This window comes from Malus sylvestris, chromosome 15 (genome assembly GCF_916048215.2).
Source record: "Malus sylvestris chromosome 15, drMalSylv7.2, whole genome shotgun sequence".
Taxonomy (NCBI): Eukaryota; Viridiplantae; Streptophyta; class Magnoliopsida; order Rosales; family Rosaceae; genus Malus; species Malus sylvestris.
In genome coordinates this window covers 47,308,894-47,323,012 of record NC_062274.1, presented here as the reverse complement: position 1 = coordinate 47,323,012, position 14,119 = coordinate 47,308,894, and the positions used below count along the sequence as shown (strand labels likewise).

The 14,119-nt window shown below is 38.8% G+C and overlaps 2 protein-coding genes across 2 annotated transcripts; both read right to left on the bottom strand.

Annotated features, from left to right (window-relative positions):
- Window positions 1-304: 304 nt before the first annotated feature.
- On the bottom strand, window positions 305-2,229 carry LOC126603038 (uncharacterized). Its single transcript, XM_050269805.1, has 2 exons — window positions 1,751-2,229; window positions 305-308 (listed from the first exon to the last, which is right to left on the bottom strand). The coding sequence occupies exons 1-2, from the start codon at window positions 2,227-2,229 to the stop codon at window positions 305-307; spliced, it is 483 nt and encodes a 160-aa protein (XP_050125762.1).
- Window positions 2,230-4,101: 1,872 nt separating this feature from the next.
- On the bottom strand, window positions 4,102-8,747 carry LOC126606057 (VIN3-like protein 2). The gene is made up of 4 exons (XM_050273526.1): window positions 8,492-8,747; window positions 6,640-7,300; window positions 5,421-5,740; window positions 4,102-5,186 (listed from the first exon to the last, which is right to left on the bottom strand). Exons 1-4 carry the CDS (start codon window positions 8,541-8,543, stop codon window positions 4,330-4,332), a joined length of 1,890 nt encoding a protein of 629 aa, XP_050129483.1. The 5' UTR covers window positions 8,544-8,747; the 3' UTR covers window positions 4,102-4,329.
- Between the last annotated feature and the right edge of the window lie 5,372 nt (window positions 8,748-14,119).

The following is a 14,119-nucleotide window of genomic DNA, read 5'->3' as shown; positions in this document are numbered from 1 at the left end:
CCGGAGAAGACAGGGAATATTCCGTCAGTTTTGACGGAATATGCTAACGGCGTTGACTGACGCCGTTAATTATTAACGGAATATGCTAGGATTTAACGGAATATTCCCTAACTGCCGTTTACTGTGCCGTCAGTGTGCACGACACGTGGCCGCGCGTGGGGGCGCGTAGGTCCGTGCCACGTCAGGCGCGTGTGGGCGCGTGAGACCTCCAAAAATTATTTTAAAAATATGGGGATGATCCTGAGGTTGTGTAGGTCACTGTGGTATATTCATATACCCAATTTGAGCAATATATGAGGAGTTATTAGCTAAGAATTAGGTTATGCGTTAAATAACGTTAATTCGGTTATTTCTCGTATAGGCGAGGCTTGTACGAACGTTGGGCATGGCCAAGGGATGCTCAGGGACTTACGACACGTCGATGTATTCTGTGAGTGGGCAGTTTTGTTTTCCGTATACATATATACTTGCCGTTTTCCCAGAAATTGAAAATGCATGAAATTATGCTTTAAATGAAAATGTATAAAAGTATATGAGATATATTAGTTGAAATGCCATGCATAGAAGTATGCGAAAAGTATATAGAATTATATGAAAAATGTGAATCGAATTGCCATGCATGAAATGATATGAAAAGTATGAATTGAGATATGATGCATATGTATGAATTGGTGCGGCGGACGCACAGGTGAGTATCAGGTGAGTATTTAATTACTGATATGATGATGTTGATGTATATTGAGCTCAAATCCTGCACCATGGTTTAGTGCTTATAGTATTCACCGCATCGCACGCTCGCCTTGGATCCAAGTAGATGCTGGTCGCACAGTCCACGCGGAGTGGGTGCGACGGGCCAGTCGAAGAGTGTTAGTGAGATTTCGACTGGTGGGTGACCTTAGATTATGTGCACAGATGATTGATGAGAAAGCACTAGAGCGTAACTTGTGTGCAGAAGGCCGGACAGGTCACAGAGGTGACTCCGGCAGAGTGAGAGTGATAGATTTTGAGCTCTAGGTTCAACCGTGCAGGGCTATTAGAGGGCCTCCGGTTGATTACTTTCTTGCACCTGATATGATTATTGTTGATGCATCCATACTTAACTGTTGATTTTAGACATGGCATGGCATAACTGATATGAAAAATGTTGAAAAAGTGAATTGAAGTTTTGAGAATATATATGTATATTTATATTTTACATTTCTGGGAAAGTATACAGGTTTTACGGAGAGGGGTTACAACGTTTTGAGAAATGTTTGGATTTGGAAAAGAATTGTTTTACTGACCCACTCAATTTTGGTTTTGCGCCCCTCCAGGTTCAGGAATCACAAAGGTGTGGTGACTACGAGGAATTCGACGGTGTTCTGACAGATTGGACAAAATTAGGACTCACCTTCGGGTGTATCAACTTATAAATTGTATCTTTAAAGCTTCCGTACTGTGCAAATGGTTACGTCACTCTCACGTGACGGCCAGCATGCCCTCCTTCGGGACGGGGTGTGTCATTCTTGACCTATTTGGATCTTCTTGGTCATCATCGGACTCTCCATCAATATACCCATCTCGCTCATCCTCCACTATCATATTGGGTAATATGATGCAAGACATCATGATGGAGTTCAAATTTTCTCGACTCCACCCTCTTGCCGGTTCGTTGATGATCTTCCACCGTGCTTGTAGAATACCGAAAGCTCTCTCAACATCTTTCCAGTATACCTCTTGGTGTAAGGTAAACAATTTTTCTGCATCATTCCTAGGGTTTGGAATTGCTTGGACAAGTGTCGCCCACTTTGGGTAGATGCCATCTGCCAAGTAATACCCCATATTGTATTCACGGCCGTTGATGTAGTAGTCAAGTTGAGGTGCTTTACCTTCCGTCAAGTTATTGAAGAGTGGTGAACGCCCAAGAACTGTAATGTCATTTTGGGAGCTAGGGACTCCAAAGAAAGCATGCCAGATCCATGTGTCATATGAGGCAACTACCTCTAACACAACAGTTGGCTTTCTCGACCTTCCGCTAAAGCCTCCTTGCCATCCAGTGGGACAGTTCTTCCAATCCCAATGCATGCAGTCTAATGACCCTATCATGCCCGGAAACCCACGGTCTTCAGCTTTGCGAAGAAGCCGATTCAGATCTTCTTGATTTGGCTCTCGGAGGTACTCGTCTTTGTAAACCTGAACAATTGTGTTACAAAATTCTTCAAGACTATTAAGGCATGTAGACTCAAACATACCATGGGTTTCATCCATCGAATCAGCTGAGGAGCCATAGGCCATCATTCGGAGTGCAACAGTAACCTTCTGATGAGGTGAGAAACCAGGGTGGCCTGCTCTGTCCTGCTTCTGTCGAAAGTATGGATTGACCTGCTGGACATCACGAAGTAAACGCTCGAAGACATGACGCCTCATCCGGAAGCGACGTCTGAAATCTTCTTCTGTGTACATCGAGTTGGGGTTGAAGTAGTTGTTCATCAGATTGGCATGCGCCATCGCTCTGTTTCGTGGTTTGTAAGAGCGACCAACAACAAAACCACCCCATTCAGGTTGTTCCTCAGTTGGCTGACACACCATGGCAACAGCCATGGCTGCTGCCATATTTTGTTTGTTGTGCCTTACTTGAACTTCTTCATCAGACCCGTCATCTTCTCGTCTCATTTGCGCCCATTTTGCTTCTAATTTGGAATTGGATGAGGACTCCCAATTGGAATTGGATGAGGATTCAAAGTTGGAATTCATTGCAAACTTGAATTGAAAGAGATTGAATTGCAAGAGATTGAATTGAAATAGATTGAATTCAAAGTTGTGTGAATTATAGCCCAATATCCACCCTATTTATAGCAAAAAAAAATTCAAATCCAACGGCTAGCTGACGTTACCATGATGTCAGCTATTAACGGCTAGCTGACATCATGTTGACGTCACTTAGCCGTTGGATTTGAATTTAAATTGTAGTTTTTAAATAATAAATTATGTTTGGCCCTATGACTCTTTGGCCCTCGGTTGGAGACGGTTTTTTGTGACAGGGCTAAAACGAGCCCTCTGGCCCTCTAGCCCTCGGTTGGAGACGGAGGCAAATATGGCCCTGTACTGTTCATTAAAATATTAATATCTTGGGAAATCTTGGAGGGCCAGAGGGCTAAAACGAGTCATCTGGCCAGCCCTCGGTTAGAGATAGCCTAATAGGACAAGAAAGTAACCGATAGAGATCACATGCTCAACTCGGGTGAAGGAGCTCACGTGCATGCTCTACAGTCTACACGGGACAACTTAAAACACTAACAAATACTAGGACAAATGACACCCTCCCTCCATCGTTTAGATGTTATAATCCTAGCCGTCTATTACAAATAGCATATAATCTTTAAAACTTCAAACTTCAAACTTATGCACTTGAATCCGAGCTGCACTTTGATGCACTCCAACCCCCTTGATCTTCATCGCGCAACATCCTTGTGCTGCAACAATAGACTCGTAATCTTGTTTTGGATTTCTGTTGTTGATGAATCTGCAGGCTTCATTAGTGTTGGCAAAGGGGGCGTTATCCTTCACAACCAAGTTCATAAGGAGGAGAATTGGGCTTATTCGAAAGCTCCGTTTCGTTTCCAGAATGATGCTGTAGAGAACGCTCCATTTTGTGTGAAATATATGGCGACATTGCAGATGATCCTCCTGAAGCTGAAAATTTAACATTAGTTGAAGTCGACCCAAACCGAATCGTGGACAAGGACCTTCATGCTTTTGTATAATTTTTATTTGGGAACTTTAACGAAAAGTTCCCGGTACTGTTCACTTTAACGGAAAACCATATTTTTACATTAAAAATTCAATTCTGGTACTATTCATTTTACCTTTTATTTTGTCCTTATCGTTAAAACTCAAAGTTTTCAAATCTTTTTTCACTAGTTTTCTTTTTTTATTTATGTTGATCACTGATCAGCTTGAAATGGTTGAAAAGAACCCGTAGTTAAAAGGTGTCTTGATTCCCACCTCATCGAAAATATTACTTCAATTTCACCGCCAAAAATGGTTGAAAAGTTCTACCTTTCTTTTAAGAAGAAGAAAAAAATTGAGGATCATGCGATATTAGATCCTCGGAGTAAGACGTTTTAGGATGCAAAGTATCCACCTTCACCCAAAGGCGAAGGGTAGTACATTTAAAACCAAAGAGCTTAACCCTTCTCTTTGATCAAGCAGATGACTATGTTTCCTGTCTCCCTGAAAATCCTACATTTCTTCAACCAAAAGATAAAAATAGAAGGAAAAAATAAGACCTACATTCTAAACCATGTCCTACCTACTACTAAACGTTTCGCGTAAAGCCGATCCCCTTGTTCAAAATTTAATGGCACAACCTTGTGGAAGGTCCATGCTGAGAAATTGGTCTTCCTTTTGCTGGCAGCAAATCTTATCCACGAAGCTGTGAATGAGCTGGCCGGCCAAGCTTGATGGATCGTCAATGAAGGTATCCACGAATACTCTGACCACCCTTCGTTCTTGCACATTTGCTTTCAGACTGAACCACGTCAGAAATTTTACTCTAAAATCTTCATCTACGTGGCCCTCGTGCTCTAACCATTTGATTGCTCTCACAGAGTAGTCGTAATCACTTTCCTCTGCTCGCTTTGCACATCTGAAAACTGGTACTTTGCGCATTCCATTAGATTTACAAGGTGTCAATGGAGAAACTGCATCTTTGATCAAAGAAACAGTTTCAGTTAAAGGAGGCAGTGAGTAGAGACTTTTGCTCTTGTTCTTGTCAACGCCATCTGATAATTGAAGATTTGCGGGATGGTCTCCAGAAGCTAATTTGATGTCACTAGAATTGGTTGATTCAGCTTGGGAATGGTTTTGAACAACTACTACATTCTCTTCCCTTCGCTTTTTCTCTGACACAACGGAGCTATCATAGGATGCAGGCGTGACCCACTTAGCTTCCCAAACACCCAATATTCCAGAGTTGCTAAACAGAGAAACCTTGCAGAAATATTCAGATGAAGGATGGAGATTGGTGATGGTAAATTTCTTCTCAGGCCTCAAAACAATGAAAGAGGGTTGGTCAGGGTAATCCTTCGCATCAAACTTACGATACCACAGCCTGCACCCCAAAAAGTTGTTAAAAAGTTGGTCCTCATATTCTAGCACAATGACAACAGAAGTCGGGGACGAGTCTTCAAACTGGATGCGGCAAGCTGATACAATAGTTATTAAGCAACATCAGTGAACAAATAAATATATATATATTAATTGGTTATAACTTGGCTAACTAGGGTGATGGTACCAGCCAATAGTTTTCATTTCCTACTGTAGTCAGAGGGTCGTACATAACCCATATAAAATGAAATTTCAGGCGCTGTTTTTATTTGAGATGCTACATATGTGAATGCGGACTTCAAATTATTGAAAACAAAGAAACAATAACTTACTTGCGTGCTCTTCCTTTTCTGCAGGGACAGGCCAAGGATCAGAAAACATTGAGTCAAACGACTCCACTGCAGAATTGCACAACTTCTGAACTTCAGCACCACAAGAGAGCCTGTTAACAATTCCACGCGCCATCTTTGCACAGACCTGTTCCAGTGGCCCTACTTCTTTGTTCAGTTTTTTCATGGCAGCTTCTACAGTGTTCTGCAGGTTTCGGTATTTCTCCGTTCCTAAAAGAATTTTGTAAGATAGAGAAATTCGTAGACACAGTACATCCACTCTTCTAGCCTCCTTTGCAATCATCAATTGTTTTCTCCACGTTCTGTAAACAAAATCAACCATCCAATTAGCCAACATTTTTATTTGGCAATTGAAGAAAAGTGAAATATTTTTCATTCCAGATTTAGGTCAAATAACATGAATTCTCAACCTCATCCCAACCAACCATTGGCTACGTTTGTATCAACGAAAATACTTCCTCAGAATAAATTGTTAGTTTAGCTGTTATACTTCTAGTTTTCAGTTTGTTGTGGATTGATTTAAATCTTCTCGGAATAGCTTGTAACAAGAAATATTACCAGTGAAAATGTAAACAGGTGACGTAATAAAAAAAGGTTGTTTCTATATATTTCGAAGGAATTATCATTTCCCATATCTTTCATTTCCTGCTGTAGAAAGTGTGCCATTTCCTATATTAAATTATGGTTGCAAAAACGCCACATATACAATTTCCCTGAGACTTCCTTTCTTATCCCAGACATTCTGCGAACCAAAAACAACCTAAGGGAGATTTACTCTCAGAAACTATAGTAGGTATGCATTTAGACATTTCCGTATATATTCTGATGGCTGAGCTTGACATCTAGTAAACTGTAAACATGGTTCGCTTATCTTATTCTTATGTCGGGGTCAACACATGTCAGTAGATAGCATACTCATCTTGGTAGATTCTGTAGGTGTTCAATGGCCGCTGCTTATAACTGTAGCAGCAAAATATGTAGCATTCACTGTCCACATACCTTTGTGCGTGCACAGGCACAAAAACACAACACCTGTACATGTCTTTAAAGATGATAAATAGGCAATTGGTATACTAGGTTGGGACTCTGTACTGACCAAGATATACACAACTAGCATCCTAACACCACACGTTACCTATGCCGTTAAAGAGTAAGTAACTGAGATTTAAATTTTTACAGGTGCTTAAACAATATTTCTTACCTCATTAAATCATTAACCTTTCCACAAGCAACGCAATAGAAGCTTCCATCCAATTCTGGATAGCAACCACTCTTGATAATGCCAGATTTTTCATGCCTTAGAGCACATTCCAGATGGCATGACATTCCACATGGACCATTCTCATCAACAGTACCAGGGCCACAGGTCAACCATAGACTAGGATCCTTGTTCTCATCGAAAAGATGACAGATGCAGCAAGAACATCTTTTGCAAAAAGACTGCTCTGACCCGAAAGTAGCTCTGCATGCTACATTCTGACAGACTTGGGTTTTAAGATTTCCTTCTTTAGTCGTCACCGGAGAAACATGACCTGGGTCAGAAAGAGGTTGAAAGGAAGCTTCCCTTTTCCTTTTCTTTCCAGTTTGATTTTTGGCAGGAGCAACTTCAGTATTACTGTTAGTATTGCTCTTAGAATTCAATTCAATTACCTTCAGAAGCTGCTGTATCATAAGATGTTTTGAATATCCTCTGTACTTCCTCTCTTTACCCATCTCGGCACAGATAATTTCAAGAAGCTCCCTACGAGTAAAGGAACTTAGAATCTCTGGGGCATCTTTTGACCATTGGGCAATCTGACGAACTAACTCTCTCTTTTCTCCCAAGCTTAGGTTGCTACATTTTTCAGGGTCAAGTACGAAACCTGTGGAAATAAGAAAACTAATGTCAAAACTCAAATTCAGATGTCTGATGTTTTATAACACAAGTAAATAATAAAGATTATCTGTAACTGGATAAATGTTAAACAAAACCGCGGGAAACTAGTATGCACAAAGGACAATCTACAATTCAGGTTCATAGTTTATCCTGGGTGTTGATGTAAATCAACAACAATCACCCGGTAATAACATTCATGCTCTGAAAAAGTACCTAGGAAATAATAAGGCCACAACTGAGCCTACTGCCTGCCAAATAATTCTATCTATTTGGTTTTCTCTAAATTTGTTCAATCATTCGTTGTTTCTTCTTTTGCCAAGTTATTTTTAATAATTACGGGACACCAACAGGCTTGAACCTGATATAGGCCCTCGGATATGGCAGACTTTGCCAACATGTTGTTCCCATAAGGATTCTGATTCCTTTTGGCACAAAGGAAAGCAAAGGGAGAGGCTCGAACTCTGACCTTCGCATGGGTAGCATATTTTGTACAACACGAGCTACAAACCCCCCATGACACATGCTGTTCATTCATAGCAAACAAGTAGCTCCCAGTCCCAGATCACAACTTTTTTTTACGAGATATAGTGCCTCATATCTCAGATATATCGACGGAAAACAGTGATTTGAAACTGACAAACAGACTACTATTTTAGCCGCCGTTCCCATAGCAACAAAACCTCATTCCCAAAGACCCAATAAGATTCCGAGTCTACAAAACTTATCGAAAAACAACTCAAGACAAAACAGATGCACAACAACATCAATGAGTCATAATTCTCCAAGGGCAAACAAAGTTGTTCAATAGCCAATGCTGGTTGCTGTCATTAGTCAATCTACCCAGTGTCTCCATATATACTTTCTAGCAAGAACAAACAGCCATGTCTGATTATTCAAAAAAAAAAAAATTATTTATATATATATATATAGAAAAAGAAGAAGAAGAAAACCCCAAAACCCCAGAAAAATTATAACCTGAATCATCAGCATATACAGAATACCTGCATTATGAAAAATGCATAATTATCCAAAAAATTAGGCACTTGGCAACATACATTGGGGAAACAATCGTAAAGTAAATAAAACTAAGAAATCAATTGCAAAAGAGTAAAACCCACCACAGATATATGAGGAAAAGAAGAAAAATAATGGGAAAATATAAAGTGGGAATAGTGACCTGAGAAAACAGACTGCATGTTTGAAGGCCTCTCTTCTTCCGGGTTGCTCATTGTATTTCACAGAGGAGGCAAAACCAGAGACACTATTTTTATCCAGGGAACTTGTTTCTAGAGAGAGAGAGAGAGAGAGAGGGGGGGGGGGGGAGAGTGAGTGAAGGAGAGAGACGAGGATTCACAAGAAAAAACTTATGAAACGGAGAGAGAGAGAGAGAGAGAGAGAGAGAGGAGAGAGAGGGAGTCAGAGGAAAAGTGGCATCCGAGTAAAGAAAACTGAAAAAGAAAAGAAATAATAAAAGAATTGCCAAAAATAAGAGATTTGGTATAAATGAGGTGAGAGAGGGCAACTCGCCATTTGGGCTGATAACCCACGCGCCTGCATGCGTCATGCATTTCTCTCTTTCATGTTGCTTTCGAAGTTTTCGGTTTCCGATTTTTTTTTTTTTTGTACTTTATAATCTCTGGATGGATCTTTTGGGAAAGGGATCCTCTTGGTACCTTCCATCAACATCACCAAGGTCATAAATTTGAGTATTTGAAATTTGATTCAATGATTAAAATTATTATAATTTTTAAAATGGACTTCTATTTGTAGTCGTTGGATCAAATTTTAAAAACCCAGATTTATGGCCTTGGTGGACTTGGTGGAAGGGGATATGGAGAGGATCCCTTTCCGATCTTTTGTGTCGAGAATGACTTATGTGGAATGGAAACGCTATAATATGTGTCTCTTGTTCAATAATAAATTTGTATATTTTTTTTTCACATGATAATTTATTATTGAATTGAAATGCTAAGTGGGCGGTAAACTTGTTCCATATTGCTAAGCCTCATCTTCCACACAATTAAATTTCTCTAGTGTGAATTATTTCGATTCTTGACTTCTTCTACATGTACTAATACATATGAAATACGTGGCTTTCTTGTTACAATCCTTTAGTCAATACCTTAAAACTATGAATTTATATTGATTTAGGAGCAAGGTTCTAAAATACGCTAAGCGCTAGTCGGGCAGCGTGTTGTGGCCTAGCGTCTAGGCAAGCCTAGGTGCACTAGGCAGATTTATACATTATAAAATATTGGAACATAATGATATATACATTATAAAATATTGAAACATAATGAAAACATGAGGAACAAACATATAATATGTGTTCATCTAAGTATTGAACAAGTCTCTTAAACAATTTATTAAAAAAAATAACATGCAAAATGAAAGTTATCTATTTTCTGTCTAAGTGAGTTACGAACTAGGTAGGTGACTAAGTGGGTCGGACGGGCTAGGCGGGTGCCTAAGTAGGTCAAGACGCCCTTTCTTAATTTTCAAACGCCTCGGGATAAAGCAGGGTGGTGGCCAGTTGCCTAGTGCCTAAGCAGAGATTTTTAGAACCATGTTTAGGCGAGTAATGATCTCATTCAAATTCATTATCTTTCGTATTCATCACTTCTTTTTTTCTATTCATCATTTCCTCCATTTCAAGCAAGTAAACATGCCCTGATCACTTTGATTATTTTGTAAAAACTTGTAGCTCAGTTGATGAGATCCTAGGCTTGGTTTCACAGTCTCCTAGTATCATTTGTGTCGTATTAAAAAAATCATTTGGATATCCCATATAATTTCAGTGTTAACGCTGCACACACGTAAATTACCATATTAAAATAAATTAACGTCAAATTAGGAAAATATGATCAAGATTAGAAATGCGACAAAATGTGAGAAAGTGGAGTAGTATCTAACATTGGAAAACTAAGAAACCTTGAAATGATGTATAAGAACTTAGATTACTCTTTGTCTTGTTAATTAATTTTTGAAAGAGAACCTCAAATTGTGTTTCCGAAAAATAATGACCGAATAGGTCGAGACGAAAATAATAATTCGAGCGCAACACAAGGATCAAAATGGATATGTCTATAAGATGGAGGCCATAAGCCCATATTTTGCGAAGGCAATGTGCAAAATGGTTATCCTCTCAACAATGTCTCACAGATCCATCTCAACAATTACCTTCTCGAAAAGCCAATTTCTAATGGCAATGCCAAGCTGAGACCAAGTTACAACCATGGAACTCAATATAATTAAGCTTACAGTACACATTGTCTTTTAACTAGCTTGAATTACTCGCTTAATTTTCTTGAATTCTTCATCGCGCAATTCAACTATGTATGTCACGTATTATTGTACTCTAATGTTTCGGCTCAATATTAATTATCAAGATTTTGGTGTTAGACCCGTTAAGCACTCTGAGCCCAAGTCCAAGTCGTGAGGCTTTGAAGCCCATTAGCACCAAATCACTTTTTTTGGTTCCATAGCTCTTCTAGCTCTTGGAACATCTTTAAAGAAATTCTAAATTTTTGTAAAACTAGTAACTTGAGCGTGTCACAAACTATTTTAGCTACTCAGTTTAACTTTTCATCTTCAATAATACTTTTTATTTTAACAAACTTTTCATCTAAATTTAAAAAGTGACGGTACATTTTGTTATAATAGAAACTCTTTTACTGCATCTCTTGAAAATGAACTTTTTGAGTTTGGCAATTTAAAATAGAATTTTGATTGTTTTATAGTACGTGAAACAAATTGGTGGTCTGAATTTTGTATGGAGATATTATCATGGAGGTGAGTCCATTTTTAGTGGTGATGCCCTTGTGATTGTCGGTCCCTTCAATAAAAAGCATGAGGGCAAGGAGATGAGGATACGTCTTGGATCTTGGCTCTTGGCTCATGCTTCGTGAAATGGCACATCGTTTAGCCTCTTCTGCTATTTTTTCCACTTAAGACTTGACAACACATTCTCTCTCAAATTCATCAAAATATGAAAGGGCTACACTCTCTCCATGTACACATCAATTGAAAGTCCCAACTACCATTTGCCTGGTGGGACTATTTAATTTGTACTGGGTTTTAAGAATTAATGGCGACGAGATGGTTGGAAATGAAAATGAATTGATAATGATTTGGTATAAAAATGGAAATAATTCAGTATTTATTGTAGTTAGTATTGTAATAGGAATATGATTGCGTAAATTAGGAGTTAAACACAAGGCCAAGGGTTTTTTTAGGATTTGTATGACTTGGAGGGTAAATAAATAAAGCCCATCATGATGAATATAAATAAAAGCACAAGACAAAGGAGACAGATTATGAGCTACTGTCTAGGGGGAAGGCGAGGGTTGGGAGAACATCTCATGGTGGGTGGTGGTGTGGTAAGAGATTATGACAATGTTCATTTGGAAGCTTATTGGAGATGCTCTGACGCTTGAATAAATACACATTTTTGTACAATGAATAAATACATATTCTTGTACAATGAATATGTTTCCCTTGATAATTTCTATAATTTTGATGTGAATTCGAAGTCACACTTGCACTCGATATGTACTCAAAACAATAAGAATTAATTGACATAAACACTATGATTCCAACAAACTAAATCTATAGAAAACTAAGAACACAATTGTTTTTTGAATATTCCTCTTTCATTGAATGAAAAATAATTACATCACATGTCATATATATATATATATATATAGCCAAAGCCATTTACAATATTCTTTGTAACAGTCTAAACAAACTTTGTACACATGGCATATTATGATTTGCTATCTAAGAAACATATGTCATGACTTGGCATCCTCATCTTTACACCCCCTCAAGCTGAGCTTGGAAGAAGTTGAAGTTCCAAGTTATAGTTTGGATTGGAGGAAAAGAAACATGTTCTTAGACAATGATTGGTATGAATGTCAGCTATTTGATCCTCACTGCAAACATATTGAACTCGAACAAGGTTAGAAAGAACTAATTCTCTAATGTAATGATAATCGATTTCTTCATGCTTGGTCCGAGAATGAAAAACCAGATTAGAAGCAAGAGATATAGCAGAGATGTTATCACACCAGATTGTAGGTTTAAGAGATAAAGGAAAGCCAAAATCACGAAAAACCTTGCAGATCCAGGTAACCTTAGCTGCAGTGTGAGCCAGAGACCAATATTCAGCCTTAGGGGAAGATCGAGCCACTGTAGGCTGCTTCTTAGCACTCCAGCTTATTAAATTTGATCCAAGAAACACACAAAAGCCACTAGTCGATCTACGATCAAATGTACAACCCACCCAGTCTACATAAAAAAAGGCTGAAAGATTGAGATTACCTTGTTTGAACCAAAGACCATGTGAAGCTGTGCCTTTGAGAAAGCAGAGAATTCTTTTAGCTCCTTGCAGATGAAGATCAGTAGGTTGATGCATAAACTGGCAGACTTGGTTTACAACAAAAGAGATATCAGGACGAGTCCAAGTCAAATATTGTAATGCACCCACAATAGACCTATATTCAGTGGGATTAGATAATGGAATGCCACTGTGATCCAACTTTGTAGTTCCAAGGGGTGTGCAACATGGTTTTGCACCCTCCATCTTTGTTTTCTGCAATAGATCCAGAAGATATTTTCCTTGATAAAGAAAGAGACCCTGTTGCGATCTTTGAACTTTTAATCCCATAAAGTAATGAAGAGGACTTAAATCCTTGACTGGAAATAAAGAACCAAGATTTTTGATGAACAAGTCAAAGACAGATGGATCAGGGCCACTAACCAATATGTCATTGACATAAACCAATACAATAACTAGAATAGGATCATTTAGAACAAATAGAGATGCACCAGAACAAGATTGAGTAAAACCAAGGGACTTAAAAGCTTGAAAAAGCTTATCAAACCATGCCATGGGAGCTTGCTTGAGTCCATATAAGGACTTTCTGAGTTTACACACATGATTAGGCAAGGTTGGATCACTGAAGCCAGGAGGTTGTTGCATAACACCTTTTCTTTTAAGTTTCCATGAAGAAATGCATTGCTAATATCAAGCTGATGCAGAAACCAATTGAATTGAACAACAAAAGTGAGCAAAATATAAATGGTAACAGGCTTAGCTACAGGACTAAATGTTTCCTGATAATCAAGCCCCTTTTGTTGGTGAAAACCCTTGGCAACCAATTGGGCCTTATACCTATCAATGGAACCATCAGGCTTTTTCTTAATTCTAAACACCTATTTGCAGCCGACCACATTCTAAGATGGTGAAGAGGGAACTAGAGACCAAGTTCCAGTGGATTGAAGGGCATTAAACTCAATTTGCAAAGCTAGACGCCATTCACTATACTTGGCAGCTTGATTGTAGTTAGTAGGAACATAATCCACAGTGGGTGGCAGAGAATGTTTAGTAGCAGTATAGGCTTTGGGTCCAAAAATACCATTTTTAGACCGAGTAACCATTGGATGAATGTTGAGGAGTGGTACATGGGATGAGGGTTCAACATAAGTAGTGGTGGTTTATGATTAAGGTTGAGGTTGAGGTTGAGGTATAGATGATTGATTAATAGGTGGAGAGGAGGGTCGAGAAATGGGAAAATGAAGATCTATAATGGGAGGGATAATGGCAGATGTAGAAGAGGACTAGGAATAAGGGTGAACTTGGTGAAATGGAAAGGCTGTCTCATTGAATAAAACATGCCTGGAGATGTATACTCAGACAGTGAGAGGATCCAAGCACCTATAGCCCTTATGTTGCATACTATATCCAGGAAAAGCACATTCCTTACTTTTACCATCTAACTTCGAAGAAACATACAGTTTTAAC

Coding starts and splice junctions, on each gene's coding strand:
- LOC126606057 (XM_050273526.1), bottom strand. CDS start 8,543: ATGAGCAACCCGGAAGAAGAGAGGCCTTCAAACATGCAGTCTGTTTTC. Junction 5,741..6,639: donor AAGGTTAATGATTTAATGAG/GTAAGAAATATT, acceptor TTTTGTTTACAG/AACGTGGAGAAAACAATTGA. Junction 5,187..5,420: donor AGAAAAGGAAGAGCACGCAA/GTAAGTTATTGT, acceptor CTATTGTATCAG/CTTGCCGCATCCAGTTTGAA.
- LOC126603038 (XM_050269805.1), bottom strand. CDS start 2,229: ATGTTTGAGTCTACATGCCTTAATAGTCTTGAAGAATTTTGTAACACA.